This window comes from Dreissena polymorpha, chromosome 14 (assembly GCF_020536995.1).
Source record: "Dreissena polymorpha isolate Duluth1 chromosome 14, UMN_Dpol_1.0, whole genome shotgun sequence".
NCBI classification, from domain to species: domain Eukaryota; kingdom Metazoa; phylum Mollusca; class Bivalvia; order Myida; family Dreissenidae; genus Dreissena; species Dreissena polymorpha.
In genome coordinates this window covers 35,129,325-35,151,091 of record NC_068368.1, presented here as the reverse complement: position 1 = coordinate 35,151,091, position 21,767 = coordinate 35,129,325, and the positions used below count along the sequence as shown (strand labels likewise).

General features: G+C 41.8%; 1 protein-coding gene across 3 annotated transcripts in view; it reads left to right on the top strand.

Annotated features, from left to right (window-relative positions):
• The window catches only part of LOC127857082 (WD repeat-containing protein 35-like), a 45,505-nt gene extending 24,306 nt beyond the window's left edge, over positions 1-21,199 (top strand). For all 3 annotated transcript variants that reach the window (XM_052393417.1, XM_052393416.1, XM_052393415.1), the window contains 15 exons: positions 1,783-1,892; positions 3,094-3,235; positions 3,946-4,143; positions 5,190-5,396; positions 5,739-5,824; positions 7,657-7,800; positions 8,206-8,338; positions 8,439-8,501; positions 8,724-8,936; positions 9,711-9,854; positions 10,098-10,230; positions 10,872-10,958; positions 17,416-17,545; positions 19,830-19,898; positions 20,512-21,199. In XM_052393417.1, the coding sequence (XP_052249377.1) occupies positions 1,783-1,892; positions 3,094-3,235; positions 3,946-4,143; positions 5,190-5,396; positions 5,739-5,824; positions 7,657-7,800; positions 8,206-8,338; positions 8,439-8,501; positions 8,724-8,936; positions 9,711-9,854; positions 10,098-10,230; positions 10,872-10,958; positions 17,416-17,545; positions 19,830-19,898; positions 20,512-20,677 (2,025 nt within the window). In that variant the 3' untranslated portion in view covers positions 20,678-21,199. The remainder of the gene's footprint in view (positions 1-1,782; positions 1,893-3,093; positions 3,236-3,945; positions 4,144-5,189; positions 5,397-5,738; positions 5,825-7,656; positions 7,801-8,205; positions 8,339-8,438; positions 8,502-8,723; positions 8,937-9,710; positions 9,855-10,097; positions 10,231-10,871; positions 10,959-17,415; positions 17,546-19,829; positions 19,899-20,511) is intronic.
• Positions 21,200-21,767: the final 568 nt, after the last annotated feature.

The window sequence follows — 21,767 nt, the reverse complement described above, 5'->3', positions numbered from 1 at the left end:
TGTGGTAAGTTATCAGATCTGCTGTATCACCGCCTCAGACAAGCTTTTCATTGTGGTAAGTTATCAGATCTGCTGTATCATGGCCTCAGACAAGCTCCTCATTGTGGTAAGTTATCAGATCTGCTGTATGACGGCCTCAGACAAGATTTTCATTGTGGTAAGTTATCAGATCTGCTGTATCATGGCCTCAGACAAGCTCCTCATTGTGGTAAGTTATCAGATCTGCTGTATGACGGCCTCAGACAAGCTCCTAATTGTGGTGAGTTATCAGATCTGCTGTATCACGGCCTCAGACAAGCTTCTCATTGTGGGAAGTTATCAGATCTGCTGTATCACAGCATCAGACTAGCTCCTCATTGTGGTTAGTTATTAGATCTGCTGTATCATGGCCTCAGACAAGCTCCTCATTGTGGTAAGTTATCAGATCTGCTGTATCATGGCCTCAGACAAGCTTCTCATTGTGGTAAGTTATCAGATCGGCTGTATCATGGCCTCAGACAAGCTTCTCATTGTGGTAAGTTATCAGATCTGCTGTTCCACAGCATTAGACTAGCTCCTGATTGTGGAAAGTTATCAGATCTGCTGTATCATGGCCTCAGACAAGCTTCTCATTGTGGTAAGTTATCAGATCTGCTGTATCATGGCCTCAGACAAGCTCCTCATTGTGGTAAGTTATCAGATCTGCTGTATCATGGCCTCAGACAAGCTTCTCATTGTGGTAAGTTATCAGATCTGCTGTATCATGGCCTCAGACAAGCTCCTCATTGTGGTAAGTTATCAGATCTGCTGTATCATGGCCTCAGACAAGATCCTCATTGTGGTAAGTTATCAGATCTGCTGCATCATGGCCTCAGACAAGCTTCTCATTGTGGTAAGTTATCAGATCTGCTGTTCCAAAGCATCAGACTGGCTCCTGATTGTGGAAAGTTATCAGATCTGCTGTATCATGGCCTCAGACAAGCTTCTCATTGTGGTAAGTTATCAGATCTTCTGTATCACTGCCTCAGACAAGCTTCTCATTGTGGTAAGTTATCAGATCGGCTGTATCACCGCCTCAGACAAGCTCCTCATTGTGGTAAGTTATCAGATCTGCTGTATCATGGCCTCAGACAAGCTCGTCTTTGTGGTAAGTTATCAGATCTGCTGTATCATGGCCTCAGACAAGCTCCTCATTGTGATAAGTTATCAGATCGGCTGTATCGAGGCCTCAGACTAGCTCCTCATTGCGGTAAGTTATCAGATCTGCTGTATCACAGACCAGACTAGCATTTCATTGTGGTAAGTTATCAGATCTGCTGTATCACCCTCAGACAAGCTCCTGATTGTGGTAAGTTACCAGATCTGCTGTATCACTGCCTCAGACAAGCTTCTCATTGTGGTAAGTTTGCAGTGATTATAGACTCCCATGGCATAGAACATGGAGAAACACTTATGTTTTACACGTCTGACTGATTCGTGCTTAAACATTAGTAATGAGGAAAATATATCTATTGAAATTAAACCTGTTAACCTGTAGTTATGTTGTCCTCTATGTTATTCTTTTTTAAGCCCCTACTATGCGATTACTCCACTCAGCTGCAGTTTCTCACTTAAGCATTGAAGGAAGGTCAGCATGGATTTGTTTATTATTTAACCTAGAGGTTATTTCATATGAGTCTTGCTCTGGGATAATGGGGCTTAGGGCATGTGCATAAAGTGTCATCTCAGATTAGTCTGTGCACTTAACGCACATTCATTGAGCCCAGATTGTCCAGATATGTTACATGCATGTACTGGTTGCAGGGTCGTGAGTCTGGCACACTGAACCGCTACTCCATGCCGATGCTGTCCCTGACCCAGAAGTACGCCCTGGAGTGCCGCCCCCACCAGCTCTCCCTCAACTGCACGTCCAGGTGGGCTTACAGGCTTACACCTGCCTTGTAGGGCTGAACATCGTACAATGTAGTGATGTAGAGGCTTACACCTGCCTTGTAGGGCTGAACATCGTACCATGTAGTGATGTACAGGCTTACACCTGCCTTGTAGGGCTGAACATCGTACAATGTAGTGATGTACAGGCTTACACCTGCCTTGTAGGGCTGAACATCGTACAATGTAGTGATGTAGAGGCTTACACCTGCTTTGTAGGGCTGAACATCGTACAATGTAGTGATGTAGAGGCTTACACCTGCCTTGTAGAGCTGAACATCGTACAATGTAGTGATGTACAGGCTTACACCTGCCTTGTAGGGCTGAACATCGTACAATGTAGTGATGTAGAGGCTTACACCTGCCTTGTAGGGCTGAACATCGTACAATGTAGTGATGTACAGGCTTACACCTGCCTTGTAGGGCTGAACATCGTACAATGTAGTGATGTAGAGGCTTACACCTGCCTTGTAGGGCTGAACATCGTACAATGTAGTGATGTAGAGGCTTATACCTGCCTTGTAGGGCTGAACATCGTACCATGTAGTGATGTACAGGCTTATACCTGCCTTGTAGGGCTGAACATCGTACAATGTAGTGATGTACATTCAAATACTTGATCATGATATTTTTATGATAAGAATATTGTTAATTGTATTAATAGTTGGAATAGAGGCATATACCTCCCACTTAGGACTCTAAATCTTACCATGTAGTCATGTTAATGAAGATATGAACATCATCTTAATTCTTTATTCAAATACGTGATAAACATATTTTTTATGATAAGAAAATGGTTAATATCTTTATGAAACATACGTCATTTTGGAAAGATAACATACCAAACAGAACTTTGTATCCTGTTAGTATTTCTGTTTTTTAATTTGTTATCATGGGCCTTATTTAAATTTAATTTAAAGGAAGTCTCATTTAAACAAAGTTGAGTGTAGACGAAAATGTAGTCTATGATAAGCCTGTGCGAACTGTACAGGCTAATCTGGGACAACACATAAAGCTCATGCATAAAGCCCAGTTTCCTCAGAAAGAGGCTTTGAGTGTTCCTGATCCCAGAGATGGAATGGGTACTGGACTGAAACTTTTGTAATTCCTTGGAACACTCATGGCAACCAGTTTTAGGGGTAAAATAAAATTATGTTTTGAAGTGACTTATTTGTGTGTTTTCAGTCGCCTGGCGATCATTGACATCAGTGGTGTGCTGACCTTCTTTGACCTTGACACCAAGATGACTGACCCTGATGGCAAGGAAGTGATCGGGGAGCACCTGAAGTTTGAAAGGAAAGATGTGTGGGACATGCGCTGGGCTGAGGTCAGATTAACAGACACATTGAGTGTTTTCTAATGTAAACATTTGCATACTAGGTGCCTTTCTGTTTATCAAGATGATTCATTGATTGTTAACCAGGCCTTCAACAAAATTGATATCCTTGTTATTAGATTGGGTGTTCAAGCAGGCATTCAAGTTACAGAAGTAATTGAAGACTGAAATCTGGATTCTGAGATAACTGAAAATGTTCTTACTGTAGCTGATGAAATTTTGATTAGTAATCACCATTAAGTGTTAATGTTTTCAACACTTTTTTATGTCCAGGGATTCACGCCGACTATTGACTTATGTGCTCTATAACTTAAAACCATTTTTATGGAAGATGAATAAATGTTGTAAGTATGTGGAGAACACAATTTTAGGGATTGACTGGAAATTTTAAATATGTTATCACCATAACATGTAGAAGTTCATGATTATTGTTTCATGCCCAGTGATCCATATATTCCTGGGTTATGTGCCCTTGAACTTACCCATTTGTATTGCAGATGTTAACAATGTTATAATTTTGTGGTGCAAACCTCAAGTTCATAATTTAAGCTATTGAATTGAAACTTAAAATGTGTCAGGGATCCATTTAGTTCTGAGTTATGTGACTCTGAACTTAGTCATGGACATATTATTTGTTCATTATATGTAAACAATTATGGTTTAGGAAGTATTTCCTACGAGTACCTGTTGTCTGTTGCCAGGACAACAATGAGCTGTTTGCGATGATGGAGAAGACGCGGATGTACATCTTCCGCAGCCTGGACCCCGAGGAACCCATCCTGAGCAGTGGGTACATCTGTCAGTTCAACGACCTGCAGATCAGGACTGTCCTCCTGGACGAGATCATGAGAGACCCGGAGAACCCTGCCAAGGAACTCATGCAGGAGATGGAGATCAAGGTATGTACCAGCCTGCAACAACTCCAGCTGGCATCTGAACAATAACATCTGACATTGGTCTTTGGCTAATGACATCTAATCATAACATGACCTACGCTCCAGGAGTGAAATAACGTATTGCTCAATTTTGTTTATTACAATGTACAAGGGTGTTTTACACTAGTTATATAACATATTTTTTTGACGAAATGACGTTATCAAATCCAGCAAATTTCTTCAGTTAAACTCCATTACAATGTGAATGAACGGCTAAAAGAGCATATTAAAATAAAAAGAAAATTTGTTGGTCATGTTTTAAATAGAATCTTAGATTCGTGGTCATTTTGTATTGAATTTATTAAACTTCTAATCTAAATAAAGTTAAAAACTCGGTAAGCCTGATTTGTATCTTTATTTAGATGACTTGTTTAATAAATTCAATACAAAACGACCACTCATGCAAAAATCCTATATATCATTAGAGTTGACATCAATACCCTGCAGTATAATTGCTTCTAAAATCACTATCACAATAGCTTACATGGATATGCAGGTGTCATCAGTAACTGCATATTGTGTTACATCCTGTGTATCATAACAATTTATGTGTCTTGATTACTTTACGATGAGATATATAGGATCTGGCATGAGTTGTCATATCATACCATATTTTATTAAACGAGTTCAGGAATTGTGTTAGTAAGCGAGCCTTTTGCGAGCTTACTAACGAATTTCCTGGACGAGTTTAATAAAATATGGTATAATATGACAACGAGTGTCAGATATTTTTTATCACATGCTTTTAAATCAGCTAATTAAATAAATATATACGTAAACATAATGATAAATTCCGAATGTTGTTTACATTTCTTGACGTCATTTGAGGTTGCATCGTCATTTCAGCAAAATAACAAAATGGGATTGGTCAATAAACAAAAACAAAGCCAATGCAAATGCTTAAAATGTTGTATTACACATGTGTAATAAAAAAAATATGTAATGGTTATATTACATGGGAAACAGGGAATGGCATGTGATAAATTACTGACCCTGTTCGGTATGTTCAGTCTCTGCGTGACACACGTGACCTGCTGGAGAAGATCGGTCTGCCGGATGCCCAGCAGTTCATAGAGGACAACCCCCACCCCCGCCTGTGGAGGCTGCTGGCAGAGTCAGCCTTGGAGCAACTACAGCTCAAGGTCGCAGAGCAGGCCTTTGTCAGGTGTAAGGACTTCCAGGGCATAGAGTTTGTCAAGAGACTTGGTAACCTTCAGGTGGGTACTGCTCACATAGCTAGATTCACACATGGTGATAATTTTTATTGAGTCATTTTAACTATGGTTTGACTGTATTCATTTATACAAAAAAAATAGATACTAATAGATACTTCGGCACAAGGAAAGTGCACGGGCATTTACAATAATGCTGGATAAAAATTTGGCAATTAACCAATAATTCTTATTGAAGAATGGTTTTATTTGGAACTTTTATTTAACATTTTAGGTTAATACCATATCTGATAATGCAATACAAAAAATGATTTAGTAGCAATAAATTTGTGAAGGTTTGATATTCTTCATTTATTAATAAGTCATGGAATGTTTGTTGTGCTCTAGAATGAGAACATGAAGCAGGCAGAGGTGGCTGCGTACTTCCGGAGGTTTGATGAGGCAGAAAGGAAGTACCTTGACATGGACCGCAGGTGTGCTATCTCTTACCTTACAAATGTCTATTATATTAAAATGATGGTGAATGTAAATGATGCATCAGTTAGGTATAAAAGAGATTTCGATGTCTTTTTAGTCAAGATGGCAGAATTTATTTTACATTTATTAAACAAACGGTACATATTCATTCAGCTTAGTGTTTTATTGTGAAATATATTAATTTGGACCATAACAATATTATAACCACATTATTTTGTTCGATGTAGACACTAGTTATCCACAGGAAAACGCCCTTATTAAAAAGTTATTGAAAGGAACAAATTGTTAGTATGTTTATTTGTATGCTCCCCAAAAATTTCGGGGAGCTTATAGTTGCTAGTTTTTCCTTCCTTCCTTTCTTCCGTCACACTTTTGTTACAGTTTCTCATAGCGCCTTCAATATTCTACCGATCTCTTACATATTTGGCATGTAGGTACCTTGCATGGACCTACACCTTTTGACGAGGTTTGAGGTCATTGGGGTCAAGGTCACCGAGGCTAATAATAGAACTTTTTTTAAGTTGTTATTGCCCTTCGATAAGTAATATGACAATGTAAAGAATTTGATGTTTCTGTGACAGATCACAGGAACCTATTATCCAAAGTTTATTAAACCATGCAGTATCTTTCATGATGGGCATACCTAAATATGTCATATTGTTCTACTCCAGTGAGTTTTCAAGGAGTTATGGTCCCTTGAATAATAATTAGTTTCCACACAATAAACACATACATTGTCAAAGCGCATCATCGGAGAGCATCCATCAGTTTCACTGATATTCTTGTTTGTTTAACTGGTACAAAATAAATCAATTTTTATAAAAACTTATGTCCTCTAAGCGTAATTGAGTGAACTTTTAGCTGTTCATTTGCTTATCAATGTATCAATATGTATCAATGTTGTATTGATATATGCAGTATCTACATTTGTTAATCGTTATACAATCTGACAAAACATAGAGATGGGTAAACTGGAATCACCATGTCCATCTTGTCTTAATTTTATGATAACACATTACAACACATATGCCTCCTTTTAAACCCCTGTTAATTTAGTTTTACAGCGGGCATATTGGAGTTAGCTATTGATTACTTGGTTTGTTGGTTTGTTGGGTTTGGGGTTAGTTTTTCCTTCTGGCCCCATAAAAAGTTTGAAAATCAATCTACTAGTATTTCTACTTCACGCTTTTGACTTGAAACTTTAAGTTTGTCATCACCATGAAGTATAGATGTTCAAGACACAATTTCCATGCTTAATGATCAACACATTTCTTAATTATGTGCCCTTGAAATGAGCGTATTTCATGGCAGAAACATACAATGGTGTAAGTTTTAAATAATTGAAACTTTAAATATGTCATCTCACCATGAAGTATAGATTGCAAGACACTATTTCTATGTGCAATGATCCACACATTCCTAATTTATGTGCCCTTGAATCGAGCCTTTTTTATGGCAGAGGCATTCAATGGAGTAAGTTATGGAGAGAACTACTTTCAATACATCTCTCAAGCTTTTGACTTGAAGCTTTGAATATGTCATCAACATAAAGTGTAGATGTGGAAGACACCTTTTAATGCTGTGTTCTCCACATGTTCCTGAGTTATGTGCATTGCATTGAGACATTTTTCTGGCAGAAGTATGAGATGTTCTAAACTTCTAATTACTACTGTTGAAAATTTAAAACATTCAAAGAAATTGAACACAAAAAAACCAATAAAAAATTAGGACTTGCATTTTTGACAAAAAGGTTTTTGGTGACATGCATCAAATGTTTCAAATGGCAGAATTCTTTTACTTTTTCACATGGATGTGTAATCTGTTTCAGGGACCTTGCTGTGAGCCTGCGTAAGAAACTTGGAGACTGGTTCCGTGTGGTACAGCTGCTTAAGACTGGGTCTGGTGGTGACGATCTACAGCTGGAGGAGGCTTGGAACGCCATAGGGGACTACTATGCTGACAGGCAGAAATGGTGAGTTGTAACAATGGAAAGCCATAGGGGACTACTATGCTGACAGGCAGAAATGGTGAGTTGTAACAATGGAACGCCATAGGGGACTACTATGCTGACAGGTAGAAATGGTGAGTTGTAACAATGGAATGCCATAGGGGACTACTATGCTGACAGGCAGAAATGTTGAGTTGTAACAATGGAACACCATAGGGGACTACTATGCTGACAGGCAGAAATGGTGAGTTTTGAGTTTGCTGTTTAAAGGCAGCAGGTTGTGATGTACTACATTTATTTTCTGTTTACAGGCAGCAGGCTGTGATGTACAACATTTATTTGCTGTTTACAGGCAGCAGCTGTGACATATTCAATTTGTTACTATTTCAGGCAGCAGCTGTGACATACTATATTTGTTACTATTTGCAGGCAGCAGGCTGTGACGTACTACGTGCAGGGCAGGAACCAGGAACGGTTGGCTGAGTGCTACTACATACTGGAGGACTACACAGGCCTGGAGAAGATGGTCTCCAGTCTGCCAGAGAACCACAAACTGCTGCCGGTCAGTATTCAACACACACATGCTGACACTACAATAGTTTCTTTTCTTACACTGTGTACCCATGTCCAGTATTTTGACCCACCAATGTTGACTGTTTCAGGAGATAGCCTCCATGTTCATGACTGTGGGCATGTGCAACCAGGCTGTCGATGCATACATCAAGGTAATACGCTGTAGGCCTTATGTCTTGTTAGCATACCATAGTATTCAAGAAAACATTGACAACCTTATATTATTTTCTTGTAAACAACTACGCATTTGAACATCACTTTTATGTCTTTCATCTCTGCCATGTGACATTGTTGCTATATCCTGGTATGTGACTGTGCCATGTGACATTGTTGCTATATCCTGGTATGTGACTGTGCTGTTGTCTGGCCTTCAGTGCAACCACATCAAGACTGCCATAGATTGCTGTGTGAGTCTGAACCAGTGGAACATGGCCATAGACCTGGCCAAGACCCACAATGTGCGTGAGATAGACTCCCTGCTGGCCAAGTACGCCCAGCACCTCCTAGAGAAAAACAAGATTATCAATGCTATAGAGCTCTACAGGAAGGCTGGGCACTACCTCGAGGCTGCCAAACTGCTCTTCAAGGTACATCATTTACCAGGAGATACACTGGCAACTTTATTTATATATGTTGTACACGTTTTAGCATTTAAAGTATTGTTTAGATGTCCCAGATTGCAAATGAGGGGTATGTTTGATGTCTGTGTTTGGCCCCAGATTGCCAATGAGGTGTATGTTTGATGTCTGTGTTTGGCCCCAGATTGCCATTGAGGTGTACGTTTGATGTCTTTGTTTGGCCCCAGATTGCCAATGAGGGGTATGTTTGATGTCTTTGTTTGGCCCCAGATTGCCAATGAGGGGTATGTTTGATGTCTTTGTTTGGCCCCAGATTGCCATTGAGGTGTATGTTTGATGCCTTTGTTTGGCCCCAGATTGCCAATGAGGGGTATGTTTGATGTCTTTGTTTGGCCCCAGATTGCCAATGAGGGGTTTGTTTGATGTCTGTGTTTGGCCCCAGATTGCCATTGAGGTGTATGTTTGATGTCTTTGTTTGGCCCCAGATTGCCAATGAGGGGTATGTTTGATGTCTGTGTTTGGCCCCAGGTTGCCAATGAGGGGTATGTTTGATGTCTGTGTTTGGCCCCAGATTGCCAATGAGGGGTATGTTGGATGTCTGTGTTTGGCCCCAGATTGCCAATGAGGTGTATGCTTGATGTCTTTGTTTCGCCCCAGATTGCCAATGAGGTGTATGTTTGATGTCTGTGTTTGCCCCAGATTGCCAATGAGGTGTATGTTTGATGTCTTTGTTTGCCCCAGATTGCCAATGAGGTGTATGTTTGATGTCTTTGTTTGCCCCAGATTGCCAATGAGCAGAGAGAAAAGAAGCAGAAGCCTCTGCATATCAAGAAGCTGTACGTGCTGGGAGGGCTGCTGGTGGAGCAGTACCATGAACTCATGAAGATGACCTCCAGAGCCAAGGTCAAGGACAAGCGAGGGGCAATGGTAGGTCACACTGCACACATGTAGTATACCAAACAATAATATGAGTCTATTTACATATAATGTAGCTTAAAGATGACCTCCAGGGCTAAGTTCAAGGAAACGAGCAGCCATGGTATGTCACAACACAAACATGTAGTATGCAGAACGATAATATGAGTTAATACATTTTTAATGCAAGTAAAGATGACCTACAGGTCAAGAAAAAAATGTTTACATGAAAGACGCCTGTTCTGTGTATTGTAGGCAAGCTCTGCCCTGGCAGGGTTTCTTGAGGAGGACACAGCGGCTGTGTCAGATGGCAAGCTGATAGAGAACGCTTGGCGCGGGGCTGAGGCCTTCCACTTCTACCTGCTGGCTCAGAGGCAACTACAGGAAGGTAAAACTTGCCTCTGGTTCAGTGCAAGCAGGGCATCTCCACAAGACAACTCAGTGATAACATTTTTTAAGTAAAATCATTTCAAGTCAATTTTGACATGAATGGTTTTACTTTTGTTATACATTATTTTACCAAATACTGTAAAATTATCATTATTTGTTGGACATTTATTTATGTTGATTTTGTGGGTGGACAGATTAATTGTATTCAAGATCCCAACAAATTATCATATATTTAAATTTTGTAAGACAAAATTACCTTGGGATGAAATAAATAAATATCCAACGAAATCCACACACACACACACACCCTGTGTTAGTGTGGCAAACCAGATACATCAAGATGCTACACAGGGGGTTACATTACACTGTTTTCTTAGCTGACACTTGACATTTACTTAAAAACGCTTATGCATAAAAGCTGTATTGAAACCATAACCTTTGTTACTATTGCTGATATTCCCTTTAAGCATGTCTTTGCAGTCATAGTTTCAGGTCATTCACATAAATTAGACAATAGACTATGAAAATGTAAGAATAGTCTAGTGTGCTATGTTGAGACAGCTCTTGTTGTGATGTTAACTAAGAGTGCAGTACAGAGCTTGTTTGCTTTGTTCTCTACATGCTGCTGTGTATCTGCAGGCTATGTGGACCTTGCCATGAAGACAGCTCTAGGACTGAGAGAGTATGAGGATGTACTGGACCCAGCAGACATCTACTCACTGCTAGGTAAGTCAGCCATGAAGACAGCTCTAAGACTGAGAGAGTATGAGGATGTACTGGACCCAGCAGACATCTACTCACTGCTAGGTAAGTCAGCCATGAAGACAGCTCTAGGACTGAGAGAGTATGAGGATGTACTGGACCCAGCAGACATCTACTCACTGCTAGGTAAGTCAGCCATGAAGACAGCTCTAGGACTGAGAGAGTATGAGGATGTACTGGACCCAGCAGACATCTACTCACTGCTAGGTAAGTCAGCCATGAAGACTGCTCTAGGACTGAGAGAGTATGAGGATGTAATGGACCCAGCAGACATCTACTCACTGCTAGGTAAGTCAGCCATAAAGACAGCTCTAAGACTGAGAGAGTATGAGGATGTACTGGACCCAGCATACATCTACTCATTGCTAGGTAAGTCAGCCATGAAGACTGCTCTAGGACTGAGAGAGTATGAGGATGTACTGGACCCAGCAGACATCTACTCATTGCTAGGTAAGTCAGCCATGAAGACAGCTCTAGGACTGAGAGAGTATGAGGATGTACTGGACCCAGCAGACATCTACTCACTGCTAGGTAATTCAGCAATGAAGACAGCTCTAGGACTGAGAGAGTATGAGGATGTACTGGACCCAACAGACATCTACTCACTGCTAGGTAAGTCAGCCATGAAGACAGCTCTAAGACTGAGAGAGTATGAGGATGTACTGGACCCAGCAGACATCTACTCACTGCTAGGTAAGTCAGCCATGAAGACTGCTCTAAGACTGAGAGAGTATGAGGATGTACTGGACCCAGCAGACATCTACTCACTGCTAGGTAAGTCAGCAATGAAGACAGCTCTAGGACTGAGAGAGTATGAGGATGTACTGGACCCAACAGACATCTACTCACTGCTAGGTAAGTCAGCCATGAAGACTGCTCTAGGAATGAGAGAGTATGAGGATGAACTGGACCCAGCAGACATTATTCACTGCTAGGTAAGTCAGCCATGAAGACTGCTCTAGGACTGAGAGAGTATGATGATGTACTGGACCCAGCAGACATCTACTCACTGCTAGGTAAGTCAGCCATAAAGACTGCTCTAGGACTGAGAGAGTATGAGGATGAACTGGACCCAGCAGACATCTACTCACTGCTAGGTAAGTCAGCCATGAAGACAGCTCTAGGACTGAGAGAGTATGGGGTCTTCTGGACCCAGCAGACATCTATTCACTGCTAGGTAAGTCAGCCATGAAGACTACTCTAGGACTTTGAGAGTATGAGGATGTACTGGACCCAGCAGACATCTACTCACTGCTAGGTAAGTCAGCCATGAAGACTGCTCTAGGACTGAGAGAATATGAGGCTGTACTGGACCCAGCAGACATCTACTCACTGCTAGGTAAGTCAGCCATGAAGACAGCTCTAGGAATGAGAGAGTATGAGGATGTACTGGACCCAGCAGACATTTACTCACTGCTAGGTAAGTCAGCCATGAAGACAGCTCTAGGAATGAGAGAGTATGAGGATGTACTGGACCCAGCAGACATCTACTCACTGCTAGGTAAGTCAGCCATGAAGACAGCTCTAGGAATGAGAGAGTATGAGGATGTACTGGACCCAGCAGACATCTACTCACTGCTAGGTAAGTCAGCCATGAAGACAGCTCTAGGAATGAGAGAGTATGAGGATGTACTGGACCCAGCAGACATCTACTCACTGCTAGGTAAGTCAGCCATGAAGACTGCTCTAGGAATGAGAGAGTATGAGGATGTACTGGACCCAGCAGACATTTACTCACTGCTAGGTAAGTCAATCATGAAGACAGCTCTAAGACTGAGAGAGTATGAGGATGTACTGGACCCAGCAGACATCTATTCACTGCTAGGTAAGTCAGCCATGAAGACTACTCTAGGACTTTGAGAGTATGAGGATGTACTGGACCCAGCAGACATCTACTCACTGCTAGGTAAGTCAGCCATGAAGACTACTCTAGGACTTTGAGAGTATGAGGATGTAATGGACCCAGCAGACATCTACTCACTGCTAGGTAAGTCAGCCATGAAGACTGCTCTAAGACTGAGAGAGTATGAGGATGTACTGGACCCAGCAGACATCTACTCACTGCTAGGTTAGTCGGCCATGAAGACAGCTCTAAGACTGAGAGAGTATGAGGATGTACTGGACCCAGCAGACATCTACTCACTGCTAGGTAAGTCAGCCATGAAGACTACTCTAGGACTGAGAGAATATGAGGATGTACTGGACCCAGCAGACATCTACTCATTGCTAGGTAAGTCAGCCATGAAGACTGCTCTAGGACTGAGAGAGTATGAGGATGTACTGGACCCAGCAGACATCTACTCATTGCTAGGTAAGTCAGCCATGAAGACTACTCTAGGACTGAGAGAGTATGATGATGTACTGGACCCAGCAGACATCTACTCACTGCTAGGTAAGTCAGCCATGAAGACAGCTCTAGGACTGAGAGAGTATGAGGATGTACTGGACCCAGCAGACATCTACTCACTGCTAGGTAAGTCAGCCATGAAGACAGCTCTAGGACTTAGAGAGTATGAGGATGTACTGGACCCAGCAGACATCTACTCACTGCTAGGTAAGTCAGCCATGAAGACTACTCTAGGACTTAGAGAGTATGAGGATGTACTGGACCCAGCAGACATGTATTCACTGCTAGGTAAGTCAGCCATGAAGACTACTCTAGGACTGAGAGAGTATGAAGATGTCCTGGACCCAACAGACATCTACTCACTGCTAGGTAAGTCAGCCATGAAAACTGCTCTAGGACTTAGAGAGTATGAGGATGTACTGGACCCAGCAGACATCTACTCACTGCTAGGTAAGTCAATCATGAAGACTGCTATAGGACTGAGAGAGTATGAGGATGTACTGGACCCAGCAGACATCTATATATTCACTGCTAGATAAGTCAGCCATGAAGACTGCTCTAGGACTTTGAGAGTATGAGGATGTACTGGACCCAGCAGACATCTACTCACTGCTAGGTAAGTCAGCCATGAAGACTGCTCTAGGACTGAGAGAGTATGAAGATATACTGGACCCAGCAGACATCTACTCACTGCTAGGTAAGTCAGCCATAAAGGCAGCTCTAGGACTGAGAGATTATGGGGTTTTCTGGACCCAGCAGACATCTACTTACTGTTAGGTAAGTCAGCCATGTAGACTGTTCTAGGACTGTGAGAGTATGAGGATGAACTGGACCCAGCAGACATCTACTCACTGCTAGGTAAGTCAGCCATGAAGACTACTCTAGGACTGAGAGAGTATGAGGATGTACTGGACCCAGCAGACATCTAGTCATTGCTAGGTAAGTCAGCCATGAAGACAGCTCTAGGAATGAGAGAGTATGGGGTCTTCTGGACCCAGCAGACATCTATTCACTGCTAGGTAAGTCAGCCATGAAGACTACTCTAGGACTTAGAGAGTATGAGGATGTACTGGACCCAGCAGACATCTATTCACTGCTAGGTAAGTCAGCCATGAAGACTACTCTAGGACTGAGAGAGTATGAAGATGTACTGGACCCAGCAGACATCTACTCACTGCTAGGTAAGTCAGCCATGAAGACTGCTCTAGGACTGAGAGAGTATGAGGATGTACTGGACCCAGCAGACATCTACTCACTGCTAGGTAAGTCAGCCATGAAGACTGCTCTAGGACTGAGAGAGTATGAGGATGTACTGGACCCAGCAGACATCTATTCACTGCTAGATAAGTCAGCCATGAAGACACCTCTAGGAATGAGAGAGTATGAGGCTGTAATGGACCCAGCAGACATCTACTCACTGCTAGGTAAGTCAGCCATGAAGACAGCTCTAGGACTGAGAGAGTATGAGGATGTACTGGACCCAGCAGACATTTACTCACTGCTAGGTAAGTCAGCCATGAAGACTGCTCTAGGACTGAGAGAGTATGAGGCTGTAATGGACCCAGCAGACATCTACTCACTGCTAGGTAAGTCAGCCATGAAGACTGCTCTAGGAATGAGAGAGTATGAGGCTGTAATGGACCCAGCAGACATCTACTCACTGCGAGGTAAGTCAGCCATGAAGACACCTCTAGGAATGAGAGAGTATGAGGCTGTAATGGACCCAGCAGACATCTACTCACTGCTAGGTAAGTCAGCCATGAAGACTGCTCTAGGACTGAGAGAGTATGAGGATGAACTGGACCCAGCAGACATCTACTCACTGCTAGGTAAGTCAGCCATGAAGACTGCTCTAGGACTGAGAGAGTATGAGGATGTACTGGACCCAGCAGACATCTACTCACTGCTAGGTAAGTCAGCCATGAAGACTACTCTAGGACTGAGAGAGTATGAGGATGTACTGGACCCAGCAGACATCTACTCATTGCTAGGTAAGTCAGCCATGAAGACTGCTATAGGACTGAGAGAGTATGAGGATGAACTGGACCCAGCAGACATCTACTCACTGCTAGGTAAGTCAGCCATGAAGACTGCTCTAGGAATGAGAGAGTATGAGGATGTACTGGACCCAGCAGACATCTACTCACTGCTAGGTAAGTCAGCCATGAAGACTACTCTAGGACTGAGAGAGTATGAGGATGTACTGGACCCAGCAGACATCTACTCATTGCTAGGTAAGTCAGCCATGAAGACTGCTATAGGACTGAGAGAGTATGAGGATGAACTGGACCCAGCAGACATCTACTCACTGCTAGGTAAGTCAGCCATGAAGACTGCTCTAGGAATGAGAGAGTATGAGGATGTACTGGACCCAGCATACATCTACTCATTGCTAGGTAAGTCAGCCATGAAGACTGCTATAGGACTGAGAGAGTATGAAGATGTACTGGACCCAGCATACATCTACTCACTGCTAGGTAAGTCAGCCATGAAGACTGCTCTAGGACTGAGAGAGTATGAAGATGTACTGGACCCAGCAGACATCTACTCACTGCTAGGTTAGTCAGCCATGAAGACTACTCTAGGACTGAGAGAGTATGAAGATGTACTGGACCCAGAAGACATCTACTCACTGCTAGGTAAGTCAGCCATGAAGACTACTCTAGGACTGAGAGAGTATGAAGATGTACTGGACCCAGCAGACATCTACTCATTGCTAGGTAAGTCAGCCATGAAGACTACTCTAGGACTGAGAGAGTATGAAGATGTACTGGACCCAGCAGACATCTACTCACTGCTAGGTAAGTCAGCCATGAAGACAGCTCTAGGAATGAGAGAGGATGAGGCTGTACTGGACCCAGCAGACATCTACTCACTGCTAGGTAAGTCAGCCATGAAGACAGCTCTAGGACTGAATGAGTATGATGATGTACTGGACCCAGCAGACATCTACTCACTGCTAGGTAAGTCAGCCATGAAGACTGCTCTAGGACTGAGAGAGTATGAGGATGTCCTGGACCCAACAGACATCTACTCACTGCTAGGTAAGTCAGCCATAAAGACAGCTCTAGGACTGAGAGAGTATGAGGATGTACTGGACCCAGCAGACATCTACTCACTGCTAGGTAAGTCAGCCATGAAGACTGCTCTAAGACTGAGAGAGTATGAGGATGTACTGGACCCAGCAGACATCTACTCACTGCTAGGTAAGTCAGCAATGAAGACTGCTCTAGGAATGAGAGAGTATGAGGATGTACTGGACCCAGCAGACATCTACTCACTGCTAGGTAAGTCAGCCATGAAGACTGCTCTAGGAATGAGAGAGTATGAGGCTGTAATGGACCCAGCAGACATCTACTCACTGCTAGGTTAGTCGGCCATGAAGACAGCTCTAAGACTGAGAGAGTATGAGGATGTACTGGACCCAGCAGACATCTACTCACTGCTAGGTTAGTCGGCCATGAAGACAGCTCTAAGACTGAGAGAGTATGAGGATGTACTGGACCCAGCAGACATCTACTGATTGCTAGGTAAGTCAGCCATGAAGACTGCTCTAGGACTGAGAGAGTATGAGGATGTACTGGACCCAGCGGACATCTATTCACTGCTAGGTAAGTCAGCCATGAAGACTGCTCTAGGACTGAGAGAGTATGAGGATGAACTGGACCCAGCAGACATCTAATCATTGCTAGGTAAGTCAGCCCAGCTCTAGGTCTGAGAGAGTATGAGGATGTACTGGACCCAGCAGACATCTAATCATTGCTAGGTAATGATCATTTCTTGTTTGGAAGCAAGTCATTTTTATCTGACTAGTTTATTTGTCTGTGTACATGTGTTGTTGGGACCTCCGTTTCAGTGAAACATCTTGTTTTATTTACAATTGGAAAAGAATCAGTTTTGGAATAATTTATGCCAGTGTAACAATCTATCCACTAAGCATAACATAAGTTTCTGTTCTTTTCTGGTATTTTGGAGTTAGTCCTTTACTTATGACATTAATCAATGACATGGAAAGTTCCATTGGGTTCTATCTGAAAGTTTTAACTGTATAAATCCTAACTTATTTCCTTGCAGCATTGACTTCAACAGCAAACCGTGCGTTCAGGATCTGTTCCAACGCTTTCATCAAACTGGAGACCATGGAGTCAGTCAGCCCAGAGCACCGCCAGCAGTATGAGGACCTGGCACTGGAAATATTCACCAAGTAGGTAGCCAGCAGTATGAGGACCTGGCACTGGAAATATTCACCAAGTAGGTAGCCAGCAGTATGAGGACCTGGCACTGGAAATATTCACCAAGTAGGTAGCCAGCAGTATGAGGACCTGGCACTGGAAATATTCAATAAGAAGATAGCAATGAGTGCAAGGACCTCAAACTTTTATATTCACCAAGTAGGAAGCAAGCAGTGCAAGGTCCTCAGACTTTAATATTCACCAAGTAGGTTGCAAGCAGTGCAAGGACCTCAAACTTTAATATTTACCATGTTGGTCATGAGCAGTTTGAGGACCTCAAATTTTTATATCTTCCAAGAAGGTAGCAAGAAGTGCAAGGACCTCAAACTTTACTATTCATCAAGTAGGACGGGAGCAGTGGGAGGACCTCCAACTTGAATAATTACCATGTAGGTAGCTAGCAGTATGAGGACCTGGCACTTGAAATATTCAATAAGAAGGTAGCAAGGAGTGCAAGGACCTAAAACTTTTATCTTCATCAAGTAGGAAGCAAGCAGTGCAAGGACCTCAAACTTAAATATTCACCAAGTAGGTCGCGAGCAGTGCAACGACCTCAAACTTAAATATTCACCATGTAGGTCGCAAGCAGTGCGAGGACAAAATTTTAATATTCACCATGTAGGAACTAAGCAGTGCAAGGACCTCAAACTTTAATATTCACCAAGTAGTTAGCAAGCAGTGCAAGGATCTCAAACTTAAATATTCACCAAGTAGTTAGCAAGCAGTGAAAAGACCTCAAATTTTAATATTCACCAAGTAGGTAGCAAGCAGTGCAAGGACCTCAAACTTTAGTATTCACCATGTAGGTCGCGAGCAGTGCAAGGACCTCAAACTTAAATATTCACCATGTAGGTCGCAAGCAGTGCAAGGACAAAATTTTAATATTCACCATGTAGGTACTAAGCAGTGCAAGGACCTCAAACTTTAATATTCACCAAGTAGGTAGCAAGCAGTGCAAGGATCTCAAACTTAAATATTCACCAAGTAGTTAGCAAGCAGTGAAAAGACCTCAAATTTTAATATTCACCAAGTAGGTAGCAAGCAGTGCAAGGACCTCAAACTATAGTATTCACCATGTAGGTCGCGAGCAGTGCAAGGACCTCAAAGTTGAATATTCACCATGTAGGTAGAAAGCAGTGCAAGGACCTCAATCTTAAATATTCACCATGTTGGTTGCAAGCAGTTAGAGGACCTCAAACTTTAATATTCACCAAGAAGGTAGCAAGCAGTGCAAGGACCTGAAACTTAAGTATTCACCAAGAAGGTCGTGAGCAGTGCAAGGACCTCAAACTTAAATATTCACCAAGTAGGTAGCAAGCAGTGCAAGAACCTCAAACTATAGTAATCACCATGTAGGTGGCGGGCAGTGCAAGGACCTCAAACTCAAATATTCACCATGTAGGTAGCAAGCAGTGCAAGGACCTCAAACTCAAATATTCACCATGTAGGTAGCAAGCAGTGCAAGGTCCTCAAACTTTAATATTCACCATGTTGGTCGCAAGCAGTTAGAGGACCTCAAACTTTAATATTCACAAAGTAGGTAGCAAGCAGTGCAAGGACCTCAAACTTTAGTATTCACCAAGAAGGTCGCAAGCAGTGCAAGGACCTCAAACTTTAATATTCACCAAGTAGGAAGCAAGCAGTGCAAGGACCTCAAACTTAAATATTCACCAAGGTCGCGAGCAGTGCAAGGACCTCAAACTTAAATATTCACCATGTAGGTAGCAAGCAGTGCAAGGACCTCAAACTTTAATATTCACCATGTAGATCGCGAGCAGTGCAAGGGCCTCAAACTTAAATATTCACCATGTAGGTAGCAAGCAGTGCAAGGACCTTAAACTTTAATATTCACCATGTAGGTCGCGAGCAGTGCAAGGACCTCAAACTTAAATATTCACCAAGTAGGTAGCAATCAGTTGGAGGACCTAAAACTTTAATATTCACCAAGTAGGTAGCAATCAGTTGGAGGACCTCAAACTTTAATATTCACCAAGTAGGTAGCAATCAGTTTGAGGATCTTAAACTTTAATATTCACCATTAAGGTCATCTGATATCCAACAAAGGAAGCAGCATATTGCTTCCAAATGATGCCATTATCCTTCATTACTATATGGTTTTTATCACTTTTTATCTAAATTGTCTTTTTCATTCAGAATCTTGTAAGTTTTAATGTTTTTATTATTGTACTTATTGAACTATTTAACTGAACAAATCAATTCAGAGAGTGCCTATAGTGTGTTTTGTGTGTATTACAGGCACAGTCCCAAGGACAGTCGCAGCACCACAACAGAATGTACAAGCTGTTCAGCCACCATCCCAGACTGGTAAGATACACGCCAGTTGTGTAACCCTTTATCTGTTATTGGAAAACTGGGCTTAGTGCATGTGCATAAAGTGTTGTCCCATATTAGCCTGTGAAGTCCACAAAGGCTTATCACAGATAAGACTTTTTGTTTTATAGAATTTTTTGTTTGAAGGAAGTCTCATCTAAAGGAAAATCCAGTTGAGGCGGAAATTGTCATCCTTGAAAAGCCTTTGTTGAAAGTACAGGCGAATGTGCAATGACACTTTTAGTTTTTGTGCATAAAGCCCAGTTTTCTCAGAACAAAACTAATCAGTTTTTTAATTGTCATTTGTACAGGTGTGCCAGATATCCCTGACATGATCCCCACTAAGGGAGTTCTCGCACATTCTCAAAACACCAAGTTCTTGTGCTGCCAAGGCAACAGACAAAATCAGTGTGTCTTCATAAGCCTCAGGCTTTTGGTGCAATTGAGCTAACATTTATAACGTAAATTGTACTTGATAAAAAAGTAAAGTGCTCTGCATCATTCAGTTAGTATATGGTGTAGGATGTAGGACAAATACTGTAGGATGAACTCGTGTCTATACCAAGATATGCAATTTATTGTATCCATTTTTTGTATATGATTGTAGCTCTAATGCGTGTCCAAACTGCGATACAAAGTTCCCAACCTGCATCGTGACTGGGCGGCCCCTGATGGAGTACCAGTTCTGGATGTGCAGCGCCTGCAAGCATCGCGCCTACGAGAATGAGATCGCCCAGAAACAGACCTGCCCACTCTGTCACACACCAGTCTAACAACTATGTGGCCGTCTCTGTCACACACCAGTCTAACAACTATGTGGCCCACTCTGTCACACACCAGTCTTACAAATTAGGTTATTGACATTAATTGTGTTCTCCCTTGAATAGTTTAAGTGACAATTCAGTGAACAATATGAGTAAAATGGTTGGAACATTTGAATGTATGATGGCTGTTTGGCGGAAAAATGAATTATACTTATTAAGGTTAAGATTAGAAATTTCATTTTTTTTGTGATTTGTTAAATATTTTAAACCATATCTTAACATTTTCTGTTAATATATTGTCTTTATTTATGAGTGTATGTTCTCTGGCTGTTATCTAGACACAATCTGCCTGGACACCTGGATTCATCATGAAAGTTAAAAAACTGATTGTATTTTCATTTAGGTTATGTTTGGTGTTGAAATAAATCAAAGTATTTTAAAAATTATGTTTTTTCTCTGTAACTCTCTTTAATGACATCAAGCAATGTGTTTTCATGAAAATGTATATTTAAATAAATGTATTAAATAGTCTATCAATAGTTAAAAATCTTTATTCCTAATGGTGGAAGTAGTGATTTTTGACACAGTTTTCATTTCGTTGTAGAGATAATGTCGCGGCAGGCAAAAAGAGACAAAAGCTTACAATTATTTTACTACAACGATACAATTGTGACTTAATTGCAACACGCAAGTCGCACGTTATCATCACTAAAACCGTTGTTTTCGCTGACTAAGAAAGCGAACACCAATCACTTTGTTGTCAAAGCGTGAATTGGATTTTCTTCGAAGTAACATGACAAACCTTGAATTATTCCCCACCAAAGGCAAAGTGATATAGAATTGGCATTGTCCGCCAGTCCGTCAGTCTGTCAAATAAATTTGTATGGCTATATCTCAGAAACTATATAAGATATCAACATGAACCTTCATATGTGTATAGACATCAATTAGGAGAAGTGCCATCCACAAGAACCATTACCATACACTTTCTTTTATACGAGTTATTAACCTTTATTTGTTGTTTTTTTGTATGATGAATTTTTTCAGGGCTATACCTCCGATAAATGCAATATTTCAACATGAAACTTCCAGGGTGTAT